The sequence below is a fragment of the Mercenaria mercenaria genome, chromosome 14 (assembly GCF_021730395.1).
Source record: "Mercenaria mercenaria strain notata chromosome 14, MADL_Memer_1, whole genome shotgun sequence".
Lineage (NCBI taxonomy): Eukaryota > Metazoa > Mollusca > Bivalvia > Venerida > Veneridae > Mercenaria > Mercenaria mercenaria.
Window position 1 is genome coordinate 50882618 of NC_069374.1, and position 16884 is coordinate 50899501.

Here is a 16884-nt window from a genome sequence, read left to right on the forward strand (position 1 = left end):
TTACAGTACATATACATCTTCGCATAATATCAAGCTTATAGAACGAAGATATATTGAAATATCCAAAGAACAGTATGAAGTAGATGCCGGTCCATCGATCGAACCCATGAGAGGACGTAGTTCTAGTGCTGTGATTGATTGGTCTAAGTGCATATACTGCCAAATAATCGACAAAAGCAAATTATTACATCAGGTAGGAACTTTTCCGAAGTCAACAAAAATACTGGACATGGCACAAAGTGAACCAGTGATGAGATTACGCTTAGCTGGGGTAAATGACCTAATGGCTGCTGAAGGGAAATATCACCAAGCATGTCTTCAGAAACGCGAACGCAATTACGGTAAACCTGGGGAGACAAAGAAAAACATTGCAGACGAAGTCCTGTGCAAACTGTGTTCACAACTGGAAGAAGGTCTTGGACAAGGACATGTGTTTGATATGATGACAGTGTGGAAGTCATATGTTGAATTAGCTAGTGAACATGATGTTGAAATTCCGGAAAGATATAACTCACGAAGAAAGACGTTTTACGCTGATGTTGAAGAAAGGCTAGGAGCAAAAGCTAGTTTTGTCAGACCATTGGATATTACAACTCCGCTAATAATGTACCCAGGGGATCAGGCAGAGTACGTACTTTCACATTCATTAAGTAGAGGTCACAAGGCTGATCTGTTCTGCAACAGTTCTGAATCCGAATCCTCTGAAGACTCGTCAGGAGAAGAGCCCATACCAAAGTCAACACCCGAAGTTAGTTTGCTGCAAGAAATGGTCCATGTTGCTATTTGCATTAGAGCTGATTTGGACCAAACACCAGGTCCTGATATTAATTGGCGAACTATTGATCAACCACACATCGAAAAGATTGTACCGAATAGTTTGTATCTACTTCTGGCGTTAGTTTTTGGTGGAATGTCAGTTATTGATAAAATTACAGATTCAGAAGAGTTTATAGAAGATGAAAAAACCATGCGCCGGATTTTAAGTATTGCACAAGATATCATCTACGGAGTGTCTAAGGGTCATAAATTAACACCAAAGCACATAGGCTTAGGTTTAACATTGCACCAATCTACCCGTTCTGAAAAGTTGGTAAACCTATTTCATTCTGCAAACCATTGCATAGCAATAAACACAGTCCGTGAATTTGATAATACCATTGCCAATGAAATTTTGGAACGCAACGGATACATTTACATACCCTCTAACATATCTCCGAACCAATTTGTACATTTTTCATGTGACAACATTGATGTCCTTGAATGCACTATAGATGGAAAGAATACTTTTCATAGCACCCAAATGGTGGCATGGCAACGTAAAGGATGGAATATTGTCGAATCACATGGTGATGACGGAAACAGCTACGTCCTCAAATCAGGTATCGACAAAAATGCTATGACTGTTTATCAAGAAATACACAAGGCAAAGATAGTTACAGGGAAACGTGCACAGCCTTTAGCGCATTCAGCAGCTAGTATAGACATGACGTCGTGGCTGAAGGAAGACGAAAACACGCAAGACTCGTATATTAATAATATTTCATGGACACTTGCCAGGCAAGAATCGGAAAATGAGCAACAAGTTCCATTATGGGGCGCATACAACGAGGCGTGTTGTACTGTGAAGCATGAGGTGACAAACCCGTGTATGTTGCCTATATTGCAGGCACCAGCAGATGAGTATGACACAATCAACACGATTATTGGAAAATTTGTGGCGATAAGTGAAAATATTGGTCAGATGCATACAGTCATCACAGCAGATCAACCACTTTATAGCAAGGGAAAAGAACTCGTATGGGCAAATCAGACGGATTTCAAGAATGTGATCTTCTTCATGGGTGGTCTGCATGTGTGTTTTAACTACATGCGTGCAATCGGGCAACACATGGAATGTTCTGGTTTAGGAGATATTTGGGTTGAGACTGGCATCTTTGGTGCCAACACTGTCACAACGGTATTGGATGGAAAGTCATATTACAGAGCAGTCCGTGGACACCTACTTACTTACGAAGCCTTATGGAGACTGAAATGGCGATACTTTTTGAACTGGTTATCTTCATCAGAGAAGGAAATCCCCAAACTTGACGAGGAACTGGAGAACTTGAAGTCTGCAATTTCATCTGCACATCCTGACCGACAAGTAACACATGATGCTTCTGAACAACTAAAGAAATGTCTCAAAGAGAAAGGCGTCACTGAGTTGCTGCAGGAATTTGAAACAAAAATGGGGAGAATCAAGAACTTCGCGTATTGGCAGACGTATCTGCGTATGGTTGAAATCCTTCTTGCCTTCATCACTGCACAGAGAACAGGAAATTGGTACCTCCATGTAGAAGTTTTTGCATTAATGCTGCCTTGGTTGTCTGTGTATGACCATACAAATTACACCAGATGGGGGCCCGTATATCTGTCAGATATGAAAGCATTGGAACGGGATGCACCTGATGTCTACAGAGAATGTATAGCAGGCAACTTTGTTGTCAAGAGAAGCAACCACTATTTCAATGAGGTTCCAGCCGACCAGGCAACTGAGTGGATGAATAGAGTTTGCAAGACGGCCGGTGGCATTATAGGTATTACAAGACATGATCAAGCCAGAGACCGGTTCTGTATTACATGGGCTCACCGGTCGTACATATCAAACAGAACAATGGAAATATTTGGTCTTCAAGATGACGAAGAGGAAACCTCTAGCAATAGAACGGACGCACAGCCTTCTCGAATGAGGTCTGAAGAAGATAAAGTAAAAGAATTGATGCAGCAGATGGAGTCCCTGGATGTATTTGGATTGTGTGCGCATGAAGCACGCGACACAACACACGAGGCAACCCTGGTTTCAATAGCTACAAAGGACGTTGCCACTGATGATATATGCGATGACTTATTGTCAGCAGAAAGCAGAGGAAGAGAACTGGTAGAGAAATTCACCAAATCTAGATTAGTGGACCGTAATACTGACTTCTTTGCATCTATAAAGAAAGTGAAGTCGAGGACGTTTGCTTACCTGTACAAGACACCTGTTTCCGAAAAGCTGAAGGCTACCAAGTTAATCAGGGCCGACCGTAAGCTTCTTCAGAGACTGTTTAATGCTGCGAATTCTGGGAGGATTGTTCAAACTGCAGAAGTGTTACAGCACGAATTGTCACCTGTACCTCTATCACTTGCAGATGCAAGTGGGAAAATGAACAGCACATCAAAATCACAGATCTTAGATGTTTTAACTACTGACAATCAGATTGCGACACCACATAAAGTACCCGATTCCAATGCTCCAACATGTGTTATCATTGATGGACATGCTCTCATTCAAGCAATGCAAAAGCCTAAAGACTGTGTAACGTTTGGAGACTATGCGGAGGTCTTTGTGAAATCCGTTTACAAACACTTTACTAAAGTTTCAACACGCGTCGATGTAACATTTGACCGTTACCTGGGTGTCAAATCATTCAAAGCTGCCACACGGATCAAAAGAATTGCAAAGCACCGTCCAATACGTAAAGAGATAACCAATCGAGACGTACCTTTGCCTCAGGTTTGGGAGTCATATATCACACATGATGGAAACAAAGCCGACCTGGCGGAGTTTCTGTCTGGAGAACTGATTAGCCACTCCGACACTTTGCCAGAAGACTCAACGATCGTTGTTGGCGGTGGAGCAAGGGGAGACGTTAATGCAATCGCAAGTACGTTTGATGCTAAACATCTTTCAGTTAACCATGAAGAGGCGGACACTAGAATGATAGTACATGGGAAAGATGCATCGGAACGAGGGTATAAGCGACTAATCGTCAACTGTCGTGACACAGACGTGCTTCTGCTTCTGATATATCACATGGGAACTCCCATCGAGACATGGATGGTATCAGGGACTTCCAAGCAACGGAAATGCTTTCCGGTGCACACAATCGCTCAATGTCTGGATCGTGCTATAAGGAACAACATATTAAGTTTCCATGCCTTAACAAGATGTGACACCACGTCATCGTTCTCTGGAATAAGCAAGAAAACCTCATGGAATATGTTCCGGCAATTTCCTGATCTTGTGACAGCTGTTGGCCATGATGGAGATATTACTGAAATAGAACACTATCTATGCAAATTATATGGCTGTGCGCATGATTCTGATGACCCCGACATAAATGTATGTCGATACCGGCAATTCATGAAGGCAAGGAAGTCTTTGGAGTTACTTCCTCCAACAAGGGACGCACTAGAGCTGCATGTCAGGAGAGCCAATTATCAGGCTAAGATATGGATTAATGCCGACAATTTCGATTTTCGCCCTGAGCAGCCTGAAAGCACCGGTGCATGGAAATACGAGGGAGATGATCTAAAACCGATATGGATAACGAGGCCTTCTGTCCCTAGCTCGTGCATGCAACTTGTAACATGCGGATGCAAGACGAAGTGTGGTACTGCAAGGTGCACATGTTACCGGTCCGGACAGGTGTGCATGTTCGAATGTGCATGCGAAGCAACCGAATGTAGAAATCCGAATGGCAATGGGGACAATTAAGCTATAAATAGCAATTAATATATGTAACTGTACTATTATGTATAGAAACAACAATAGCTAGATTGAACTGCGGGAACTAAGTTGTTTTTTACATGAATTCCATGTATGATGTATTCAGCAAACAGTAATATGTCATAATTGAAGAAATGAATAAGTTACATATATTCATTTATACTTCTAATATTTTGGTGCATGAAACAGTTACAAGCTTAACTTTGAATTTATAAAACTGTGAAGAGTCACTTCAATGGTTAACTCGAGACATATATGTTATAAATAAATGTGTTTGAAATGCATATCTTATAATTGTTCTCATGCTAATTAATATTCATGAGTATGGAAATGAGCTGATAAACTCTTGAATAAACTCTTGAATAACATAATTCAGGAACAATAATAAAAACAAAACATCTAAATATCTCAAAATATGGTTCATATGTGAGAAATTTTAATATTGTCAGTTTTTGATTTTTGGTATTTTATTTACCCCACCCACTTTTGACAGCACTTATTATTGAAAATTAATGAATAATACTAAAAATGTACATATTTTAATATACAGTAATGTTTCAAAATGTAATTCTGTATGCTTTAGGCATTTATAAATAGAAATATTGAAGATTTGATCCTTGCATCATATGAAAATGATATTTTTTACGAATTATTTCCCCCTTTTTATGTATTTCATGAATATTCATAAAGTGTGTTTGTGCGAAAATTTGCTTAAAGTTTTTGAAAATAAATGTACGAAGCTACAGCTTCAATTTGATACCATTGTTGTTGTTCTACACCGATAAATGACCATGATATAAGGTATTTTATGCGACATACATAAAAAATGCACCGAATGACCTTTGACCTCGTTTATTTCACTAAAATGGGCCTCTCAAGGGTGACTACCGGGCAAGTCTTTCTTGTGACACCTAGTAGATAACGTTTAACATGGTAGTCATCCATCTTCAGAGAATGCCTACGCAAGTCACAATTTTGCAAAATCTAGGCATACTATAAGCTAACATCGACATTCCTTGAGTTTGGAATATATGTGAGTCTTCTAGTAAATATTCATTGCTGATTGATTTATTGGGTATTTCACTTTTTTCAATGTTCGAATATTCATCCTGAAGTTATGTCACTCTTTTTATCTGTTATTAAATTTTGTACATTTTATTTAGCGTTATATTATTATGGTGTAAGCAATTCCATTACGATTACAAGGTTGAAAAGTTGTATAATTACATTTAATGGTTGTTTCGTTTATCAAAGTACAACTTGACGACATTTCTCTCGATAGAAAATAGCATTTCCTTCATAAACAGAAGAAAGCAGAAAAACTAAGATAATTACCAGCTAACACTCACAAAAAGACACACAGACACTCCTTACCCAGCAGTCAAAATTATATCGATGCGAAGATGATTATGTCTTTCAGTCAACCGTAAAAGTTAAGTATGATGCCCGAAGGTAGATATTTTTCTGTCAAGCTAAAGCTTGTCATTGCCTAAACGTCATTTTCTGACATCAATAATGTCAGTGACGTATGGCTCCACTATCATTACTTTTAAATCAGTTCTCATATAACAATCAAGCATGTCGGTCACAGGCGTTGAGACGATTTCTACAGAGTCTCGACAAGGGACTTGTACTGAATGTAACATATCTGTCTTATTATGATACTTGCAATTATAAAGAACTAATAATGTTCAAGCTTTTCATTTTATTTGGTTATGAATGTTTTGTATTACATATCGATGACTTAATTCCAAATGAACAACGTCATCCAACTACATACATCGGCACTGTTCTTCAAACTGTTACACAGTGTAAACATTTGAAAATATAGTTAAAATATGTCTCCATGTTTCAGACTTTACACAATGCAATAAGTTAATAAGAGAATTTCTTCAGAACGTTAATCCTGATAATAATTCGTAATATTGATATGACAGCTTTATGTAGTAAGGGATTTCTGAGTAAAGTGTAACGAATGTTCAGAAAAAAGGTTATTTGAATGTATTGGATTAGTGACGATATATTTCCATTTCATTGAAGATACGACCATGTGCAACATTACTATTAGTAATTTGTATATGCATTATACGCGACTAGACTTATATAGGAACTTATGTGAATTATGGTTTTAGGGTCAAAATAAGCAGCCGCATTTGCCTACAAATGCGTTATGAAGAAATCGTCATTTACCTCTAAGTCAGTTTTATACATTCTTATTAACTAGCCATATGGTATCTTTTCCAGTCTGGAAATATACTAGTATAATTGTGTCTGTTAATAAGATAAGACTGGTTTAAGCAGAGACAGTTAGATGTGTAATGTTACTAGGTAGGCTGTGCAGTATTTATCATTTTTCCTTGTCTCAAGTGGAAAATAAGATTAAAGGAATTGAATAAAGAAACATTATCTTAAAAGTCGTCATAGGAACGGCGTTGGGATAGATGAGTACCTTGATTCTACGAAGCATAGAAACTATAAGTATTAGAGCTTAAACAGGATGGAGGCCAGTTAATAGAGCAGAAAGTGTTAACTTCCAACAAAACCCAAGGTACACAACTGTACATCATGAACAAAATGCATTTAATTCATGCAGAGTTAAATCCCATAAAACTAAGGTGAACAAAATCACATGCTGAAAAATATTCCTATATGGTTTCTGATGACTCTAGCTCAAACATTTGTGAGATAAATGTGTTTGAATCTTTTATAGCCTTTACGCATTATTTGTCTCTATGAAGGCAAGAAGCATAACTCTAGTCTAGTTAATTTCTAATGTTTAATAACACAAAGAATGTTTCTTGTAGGGATGCGTGTAAGAAAATATTATAAGCTGCCATTTAAACTTCTTCAAGACTATGTCAAGAGCCGTGAATTTGTAACTCTGGACTTGCATAGTGAAACCCGATGCTAAACCCAAAGTGTACAATTTTACCGAATAATATTCCTACTAGGTATAATGACTCAAAATAAAATTCGTTTTGGAATACATGCCATGCACACTTTTAAGCCTTTAAATGTGTAACTTTTAACCCTTTGTCAAGGGTTATAATTCTGATCTGACTATGTTAAATCAAAAGCAAAATTCCGCATGCACAACTTCACATACATATTAGAAATCCTAGGTTTTTATGACTCTAGGTCAATTACATTTTGAGATATAATCAACACAATTCAGACGGACGAACACTGGGATAGATATGGGCAAATCTAACTTGCCCCAAACAAATATTTGGGAACAACAATGATTTACCGTGTTTGTTTTCTAATTGAATTATTAAACTGTTTCATTCACAAAAATATTGAAAATCCAGATATTCTATATAATATCGTTATCGTACAAAATTCTTGTTTAAATGCCGATAAAAGAATTTGAAAACAAATAGGCATAGTAAAAACTTTCTCTTATCATGCTTATCAAACTGTGCTATCTATAGCTATTGTGTGCTAATATGACATTTAAATATCATCTTAATATGCGGCTTTATTAGAATGCATGCCGTGATTTGTAAATACAGTTAGGCGGATGCGCAGGCTGGTCGCAAACGCACTATATTGGTTTTCTCATGGTGCGGCTCATTTGTTGCTGTTTCAAAACATATACATGTGAAAAACATTAAAAACTTTCTGTATTTGTTTCCTTGCTATAAATGAAAACGAAATAAAACGTAACACACAATGTAAACAAAGCGATTTCCTAACATACGCCATCCATCCTTTTCACTTTAATGGTAATGTTTTTGATCGGAATATTCTTTGTTGTCCAGTACCCGATTCCTCCTGTCTCTTGTTTACCATAGACGCCATTGACGTTCCCCAGCCTGTAACAAGAACTGTACCACCATCCTCCCCCATCGAGACTGTCTTTACAACAGTTTCCAGAGTGTCCATCATTGTCTCTGTCGTATGTCGAGAACTTAAAATTATTGTGATAGCTTAATAACTCACTGATTGTTCCCTTGTATCCAAATGGATCAACGTTCATTGTATATGTTGTTGATGCTCCATGCACTGTGAATACCTTATAGTGAGCAAAGTCTTTAGAACCATCGTAGTTTTCGATATCAAAGAAAATTTGACTTCCATCATTTGTTAAACGGTGGATCCTTTCCAGGCCGAGCCAGTGGGAGTCGTCAAGTTCTCCAAATCCAGTGACATACTCGTTCCATTTTCGATAAAAACTTGTACTTCCATCAACGCGTCGCTGAAAGGGATTTCTTATCAAATACCTTGAGTACAAAGTTTGTTAAACAAAGAAATATAATATGATATAATATTTCTTATCTCAGATATGCATAACTTATATTGTCCAGAAATCTAATTCTAAAACCAAACTAGCGTAGAACTATCAAGTCCCAATTCTAATCAAACCAGCTCTTCCGCTTAGCTCAATAAGGAGAGAACAGATCTACGGATCGCGGGTCGTGAGCTCGAGCCTTGGGCGAGGCGTATGTTCTCTGTGATGATTTGATAAACGGCAATGTGTCTGAAATCATTCGTCCTCTACTTCTGGTTCGTTTTGGGAAGTTTGCAGTTACTTTCGGAGCATAGATTTGTACTGGTTCAGAATCCAGGAAGACTGGTTAGGTTAACTGCCCGCCGTAACATAACTGAAATACTGTTGAAAGACGGCGTTAAACCAAAATCAAACAAACACACCTAATGAAACAAATCGTCTTCTCATTTAAAATTATACGTGGCTTTCTTTCATTTATCGAATGTTTTACGAAAGAATATACAAAAATCAGCAAGTACCTGTATTACAGTCCAGCCACCGTTCGTCATGTCACAGTACACAAAGAATGGACACCTGCCGTCAGGGGAAACAGCGTATATTCCATCAATTTGAGTGCCGTTAGCGTAAATTTCTTCACAATCTACAAAATAAAGTTTATACGGTATTAAACTTTGGGCTGCGGAACCAGTACTGCAGTATGAGTATATCGTTGCTTAAAGGGAATTCCTATAGTTTTTATGCGCATCTTTCTGCGCAGCCGACACTTTCTATGGAAAACTGAACAGAAGTCAACATTTGTTGAAACATGTGACAATCTTAAATATGAGTAATCTTGAATGAAATAAGGTTTTTGATAAGTTTTATCAGTAATCAAATGTTGATACTGGTTTATGCTGTATTGACAAGTATTATGCCTGACAGGTATCTTGCCATTTTTGTGGTTGTGTTTTCACATCGCATTTTAGTACAAAAACAGTGTTGTTCATATAATGTAAGACAATTGACTTAGTTCTGATAAGCCAATATCACTTTTCAGATTATTTAGTATTCAATTATAGAAAGAATTAAGAATTTTTAAAACTTTTTTTTAACTTCTAGCAGATATACATGTAATCAATTTGGTCAGGCTCGCGCCATTTTTCGTCCGTACAGGTGTTGTATTCAAGCGGTCTTAACATAAAATTGAGCCTGGTGACCCATACATTTTTAGCCATTTTTATGCTCATAATACAATTATTTATACACAAGAAAAACAGGAAAAAGTTCTATGAAACAGTTTTTTTTTCAAAATTTAAAAGAATATTCTTCACTATGGATATTTTTCATCGAAAAAAAATCACAAAATAAAGTGAATATGAAACAAGATTTTTTTTTTCATTTTTACCAATTATTGTAAGCATATAGTATTACAAATATGACTATGATATCAAATAAGTATATAATAAAATCTGTAAAACGAATAAACCTTATTGCGCTGTCTTGATGTATATTTTGTTTGGTATTTATAAAGCAGAAAATTATGAAAATGCTGAAAAATCGGTTGCAGTTTCAGCAACATTGGGTGTGTTCAAAACAAGTTTTCACAAAAAACATGTCTGATGACCCATAAAATGTATTCCAAGGTTATTTGCAAAATAGAAAGGTCTTATTGACTATTGAAGCATGTACTTGAAAGCAGTAAGCACAGATAAAACAGCCAGAGTTACACATCGGAAAGTGGGCAAACCACTAACAGAAATTGTAAAGGAAAGATTTAGTAGCCGGGTAGCTTCAAATATCAATTAAAAAGTACATTTTAGTTAAGAAATATGACTAGGTATAAAAGGGAATGTAGAGGCGAAAGAAAAAGTAAAATATTTAATTTGGATAGGGCATACAAATGTGGGATGATGGGCGAAGGGAGAACATGTCACCAAAACTGAGGACAACATACATGTGATTATAGTTCAAATAAGGGCACCGCCTTCAAACACTCTAACTAGTGTACAAATTCAGCTACAATAACAAAGAATCTGAAGTAATTATCATGTTTTATGAAATACTATGTATATGAAGATCCTTAAACAAATTTGAAAAGATCACAGAGGAAAGAAATTGTCTCGACCTACCTCTTGGAAAGCCCTCAATAGTGGTAAATTTCTTGTATTTCTCTTCCTGGATTAGCTTTTGCAATTGTTTAACCTGATTTTCCAAAGCGTTCAGCCAGCTGTTTGTTTCCAAGCGCAATTGAATAACATGATTGTCCGTTGACGGTGAACATATCCACGAGTCAGGAACTCCGTAACATAAGCTTATTGCAACTGTTATACTAAGAACAGTGATATGGAGAACGGAAAATACGAATTTCCCAGATATTAACATGTTACAATACAACACTACAGTGTTTAAATGATGTTGTTTATGATAAATTGTCATACACAAGTTAATGGTGCTTCGAACGCTTAATATACTAAGGGAAGTTTTTCCGGATGTAGATGTAGAATAATTAGCCTAGCTTAATTAAGAGTCCTGTTGAAAACCGGATATAATTATATTCTTTTGTAATGATTTAGCGCTGTAAGAACTTGATATCATATAGTTTTTCGTTGACAAAATACGGAATTTATCGGTTAAGTCATTTTGACGCATCTAGTTGGAATGAATTGCATTTATCTACACTGCCCTGTGAGTTATGGTGAGGACGAAGAGTGAAGTATTGTGGGAACTATAATTAATGTCCCCTTAATGTCCCCAGTGGTTCTTATGCCACTTGAAAACGCGTAACCTGTACGCTTTTATAGTACACAGCGGTTGTGTAGTGATCTATGGGGTATCCTCCCCCGAAATCTTTTTAATTGTGGTTGCATTTTGGCGTTTTTTGAAGAGAAAATAGCGAATTAAACCATTAAACCACTTATGTCTTAAAACGTCAGTTGTTAAAAACCATATACTTTTGTCATAACTTTAAAATCTGTCAACAACAACATATGTTATGGTGGCATCGAAAATGTTTCTTTATCTGTGTTCAATTAGATCACATTCTGTGAGCTTTGACCCTAGAAGATTGTATCATTTTGAAAAAGAAGTAGATTTTGTGTCTGCTATGAACAAATTTACCGAATCTAAAAAACGATACATTATATGGTTCAATTCTATGAAATGTTTAACATGTTAAAGGGGTTTAAGCATATTCCAGCCACGGAAAACAACAGTTTCAAGATGTAAAGCTTTGAAATAACCCATTATTTTGCATTGTTTTTTATACTAAAACAGTAACGTTTAAAAGATCACATTTTGAATATCAAGTACGGTATTCATGACTTTAAATACAAGATTGTTTTTTGAAATTCTAGAAATTATAAAACAATCATATTTTATGTTGTAAAATGCCTTCTCAATTTTCTTTTATCAGAATAAGATTGATAAACGATAGCGTTCACTATCATGATAGGTTTTAAAGATTCGTCGTTGAGTTCCGTAGTTCGGAAGCTACTGTTGGTGTTTTTCCGCGTTGTTCGCATTATTAAACGGTTTGCACAGATATCTATTGACGTTCTTATGAAGAGGTTGTTTAATTCAAACTGTAAAGATCGCACGACGTTGAATGAATGTTCTTAAATTGATTCGCTAATTTGGTCGTTTCCGATGCAGATGTTGATCTTATCAACTTCAGTTTACTGAATTGTTGTTTAAAATAAAGGACGACAGTGTGTTAGTATGGTTATTAGGTAACAACTTTTTTAACAACCCCGAGTGATCGTGCTCGCGTAACTTCAATGTCGAGTAATCTGTACTAGCACCGGGTTACACAAAGTAAAACAGGCGTAAATGCGTAGAAAGATTCTTCTTTTTTACACGTAAATAATCATAGTTAAGGATCAGATAGAAATAATTACTTTAAGGTAGTTCTGCACGTTTGATAAACCGGAATTGATGGCGTAACGTCATTCATCCGGAAAATAAAGAATAAAGCCTTGATTCGGAGTAAGGAAATGAAAATAATTTTATGATTTAATCGAAATATGTGAGTAAATTTATTACAATGGCCATATTGCTATATTTCTAAAGTCAAAATATGATATTAAAAATATGACACGTTAAAAAAATCATAAAATGTCTGAAAATTAGCGTGAAATGTCCGGTTTACTTTAATCTTGGTCAAATATCTCAAAAATAAGCACAGTACCTATACATTTTATTTCACCAAATTATAGCCGTATGTTTATTAACAACTGTGAGAAGTGTCATCAAAAGCTACATTGAAGAAAAAATTCTATTCGCGAAAATGTTATGATTTTTTTTTATTTTCCCACAGACTCCCGTTATGAAATATTGCGTGAGGTCTAAATTTTTTAAATCAGTCTAGTGAAAAATCAGGCATACGACCCTATCTTTTTTATTTGCTGAAGTTTCTAGGTATATTATGAAGTTTTGAAAAATTAGAGTTTAAACAAATTCTACATTGTAGAAAAAACTTTGATGCAAACGTGCAGAACTCCCTTAAAGCATATCACCTTAAAAAAAAAAACAGTCTATGTAAAGTACCTTTTTGAGACAGTCTGTGTGTCTTATTTCTGTCTTTGGCTCATTTAACTTGGTAACTATTGTTCCTTAATTTAAATACCGTCAAATCAGTCTATGAATTTGTACCGCATGTAGTCTTAATAAATTTATAAATAATGATACAGTCTCAGGTTGTGACTGGTATAAAAGCTTGTTAAAGATACAATTGGCCGTTTTGAAATATTACAGTCTGTATATGCATAGATTTCCTTCAATAACCCCCATAAAATTCTACAATCCTGATAAAAATGTAAACACAAGAGAGATTGTCACATACAGAATACTGAGCACTAAGTGTAAATGCATGAACATTTTCTGATCATTAATTCTCCTGTGAATACCGATCTTCCGTCCTACGTGCTTAGCTCACATAAATCATACCTGTTTTCAAACTGCATTTCCTGCCTGATTAATCATATATGCCCATAAACTGGTAACATAATTTACAAAACACGCAGCATTTCTATATTTGTTGATATGTTGAAAGCTGCATCATGATATTTATTATGTACTCTAAACAGTAAATAAATCGGTCAGGATATAATCATATAACGCCTGCTGATAACAAAAGGCGTGCGCAATTACTCACTAACTTGCTATTAGTATTATGCGTGACGTATAGTCCAAGAGATAATAAGGCACTTTTATTTACTTTTTTGAACCCAAGCAAATTTTTTATTGCATTTGAAGGTCAATTATATGTAGTTTTAAAAAATCCATTTCTAAGTTACCAAGGCGGGTGGAATAGTCGAAAATTTAAGATGGCCGCCAATATGGCCGCCGAAATTTTCTATTTTCTATGAATCTTTGCTTAGGATGTTTATGCTTTTGAAATTTGTAATTTTTTATGTTTTGATGGCTTTTGTTTTCAGAAAACAAACAAATCTAATGATTAATAACATTTTATTTGTATTTTATACAACAACTAAGAAAACATTGAATAAAATGAGGCAAAAATAGCGGGTTTTTTTCACGTTTTTTTTTGCCAAAAACTTGTCTGTCAACATTCACATTTTTTTTTACTAAAAAGGCATTTTTATCAAATCTTTTCTTGTAATAATATTTCACCCTTCTACTTTACAGTTTTGTATAGTTTTTATAAGATATCTCAGAAACATAGTTGAAAATAATGAAAGTTTTACGTATACCCTATTTCACTGAGTATACTTTTCTTTGAAATTTATCCATTTAAATGCAAGCTACGAAAGCAAACTGTTTTATACCAATATCTATTTAAATCAATGATGTAAGCATTTACCATTCATGTTGAAGACATTATTGGTATCAACTAACATAGCATTTAAATTCACAACTAAACTTAAATTGCACTTAGATCTACACCAGATAAAATATAATAAAGATTTCCTTCTAATAAGAAATAGGACAACACATTTATAACAATAACCATTTTCATTTAGTCAAAACAAAAATGTTCCATCTACATCAAAACTTCTATTTACAAAATGAGAAAACATAAAAAGATAACAGAAAGTAATATACGGTTGCAAAATACGGTGAAATATTATGATAAAAAAAGATTTGATTAAAATACTTTTTCAGTAAAAAATTGTGAATGTTTGGCAACAAAAGTGAAAACCTCGCCATTTTTGCCTAATAGTTTTATTCAATATTTTCTTAGTTGTTGTATAAAATACAAATAAAATGTTATTAATCATTAGATTTCAACATTTTTTTGTCTTCTAAAAATAAAAACCATCAAAACATAAAAAATACAAATTTCAAAAGCATAAACATCCTAAGTAAAGATGCATAGAAAATAGAAGATTTCGGCGGCCATATTAGTGGCCATCTTGAATTTTCGACTATTCCACCCGCTTTGGCAACTAAGAAATGGATTTCCTAAAACTACATATAATTGATTTTCAAATGCAATAAAAAGTTTGCTTGGGCTCAAAAAAGTAAATAAAAGTGCCTTATCTCTTGGACTAGTACCATTGACACAACTAAATAAACGGCAATCCCGTACAGATATAGTCTATTTCGTGCTTCTAATTCGTGCCCATCTAATGTTCACTATTGCCTTTTTATACATCTATGTATTAAATTGACCGTCACCTAAATCAAGTATGAAAACTTTTTATGAGCATGTATTCATAATTTCCAGTGCTTTTCCAATAGTAATAGAAAATTTTGTCAAACTCGCTGATCTCGCAGAAATGTTCAAGTTCCGTTCACATTTTATTCTTAATGCATGTATAAGGTAAACGGAATTATACATACCGTGGCTTTGTAGTTGTGAACTTGGTGTAGTTGATCACATCCCTGTCTATTGCGAAACATTGTCACTTTAAAAAAAGGAGTGATCATGTTTGGTATAAGAAACAATAATACAAATGAAACAAATCGTTTCAAGTTGCTTTGTGCTGTCATAAATAGTGTATAAAATGCAAATACGATTTCATATGTATGTGATATGAGGTTATGGCTTAACGGTAAGCGAAATCAACCTACGCTTTGTATCATTCTTGGTCGAACATATATCTTGAAGTTAAACAGCCGGTCGCTTGAAACGTTTTTCCAACTGCAGTTGATACATGCAATGGACGGTGTATAGACATATTCTTTAGTACCTGTAACATGTGCAAATGTTTACTTCTGCTCGACCCGTGGGTGGCTAGATGGTAGCATGCATTTCCACTACCGTCCATTAACAGATTCAATCAAACCGAGCTTGCAAAAATTTTCATTTTTTGTCTTGTTGGACTGCGTACGAATAAGAAGAAATAGAAGTCTTGTTGGACAACTTGTGAAGTTTCCAATTTTTCGACTGATATATTCATTTCTTATCCATGATGTAATGAGACGTCCAGCTGTAATTTTAGACACATAAGAAAATGTCGCAGGTGTTACAAAATATCATCTGAAGCCAAAATTAATTAGCACCGTTCAGTATGTTTCTTAATGTCCTTACTAACAATACATCTATTACAGTAAAGGTCAGATGGCAGGTGTTTTATCATTGTTTTCTGTTAATACGCATCAGCTTGCCCATAGTGTCGTAATCTGTTGTATTGCAACAATATTGTAAAGGCACGATAAATAGTACCGGTGCATGAAAAGCAGAGGAAAGTGACAGCTAACAGATATTGACCATAAACTAGAAATAATATCAGCAAAAATATACACTTTATATTTAATTATCTTATTTCGCTTTATTTAAACACAAGTGGTTTTACTATGCAATCAAACAAAACAAGCAAATTCAATGAATTGGTATCCCCCGCCGAAAGGGTTTGTGGTGAGGAATGGCAAAAAATATACCTGGCAAAAAGTTTAGGATGTTACTAAGAAGCAAATAATTTCATTAGTCAAAATCATTTTAACAGAAAATAAATGCTTTTTTGGTGGGGGTGGGGGCAGCGGGGGTGACCTGGTGAGGGTACAAAAGTTCACATGTTTATTTCAAGTTTCATGAAATTCTACTGGCTAGTTACTGAGAAATGGCTGCGGACGAACGCACGGAAGGACGGACGGACAACGCCATTTCAATACCCACCTCCCGATTTCATCGTTGGGGGATAATGAAGAACGACTATAAATCATATTTACACAATAT

The 16884-nt window shown here is 35.3% G+C and overlaps 1 protein-coding gene across 1 annotated transcript; it reads right to left on the reverse strand.

Annotated features, from left to right (window-relative positions):
• Window positions 1-6221: 6221 nt before the first annotated feature.
• LOC123527501 (microfibril-associated glycoprotein 4-like) lies at window positions 6222-11211 on the reverse strand. The gene is made up of 3 exons (XM_045306988.2): window positions 10874-11211; window positions 9284-9405; window positions 6222-8732 (listed from the first exon to the last, which is right to left on the reverse strand). Exons 1-3 carry the CDS (start codon window positions 11178-11180, stop codon window positions 8226-8228), a joined length of 936 nt encoding a protein of 311 aa, XP_045162923.2. The 5' UTR covers window positions 11181-11211; the 3' UTR covers window positions 6222-8225.
• Window positions 11212-16884: the final 5673 nt, after the last annotated feature.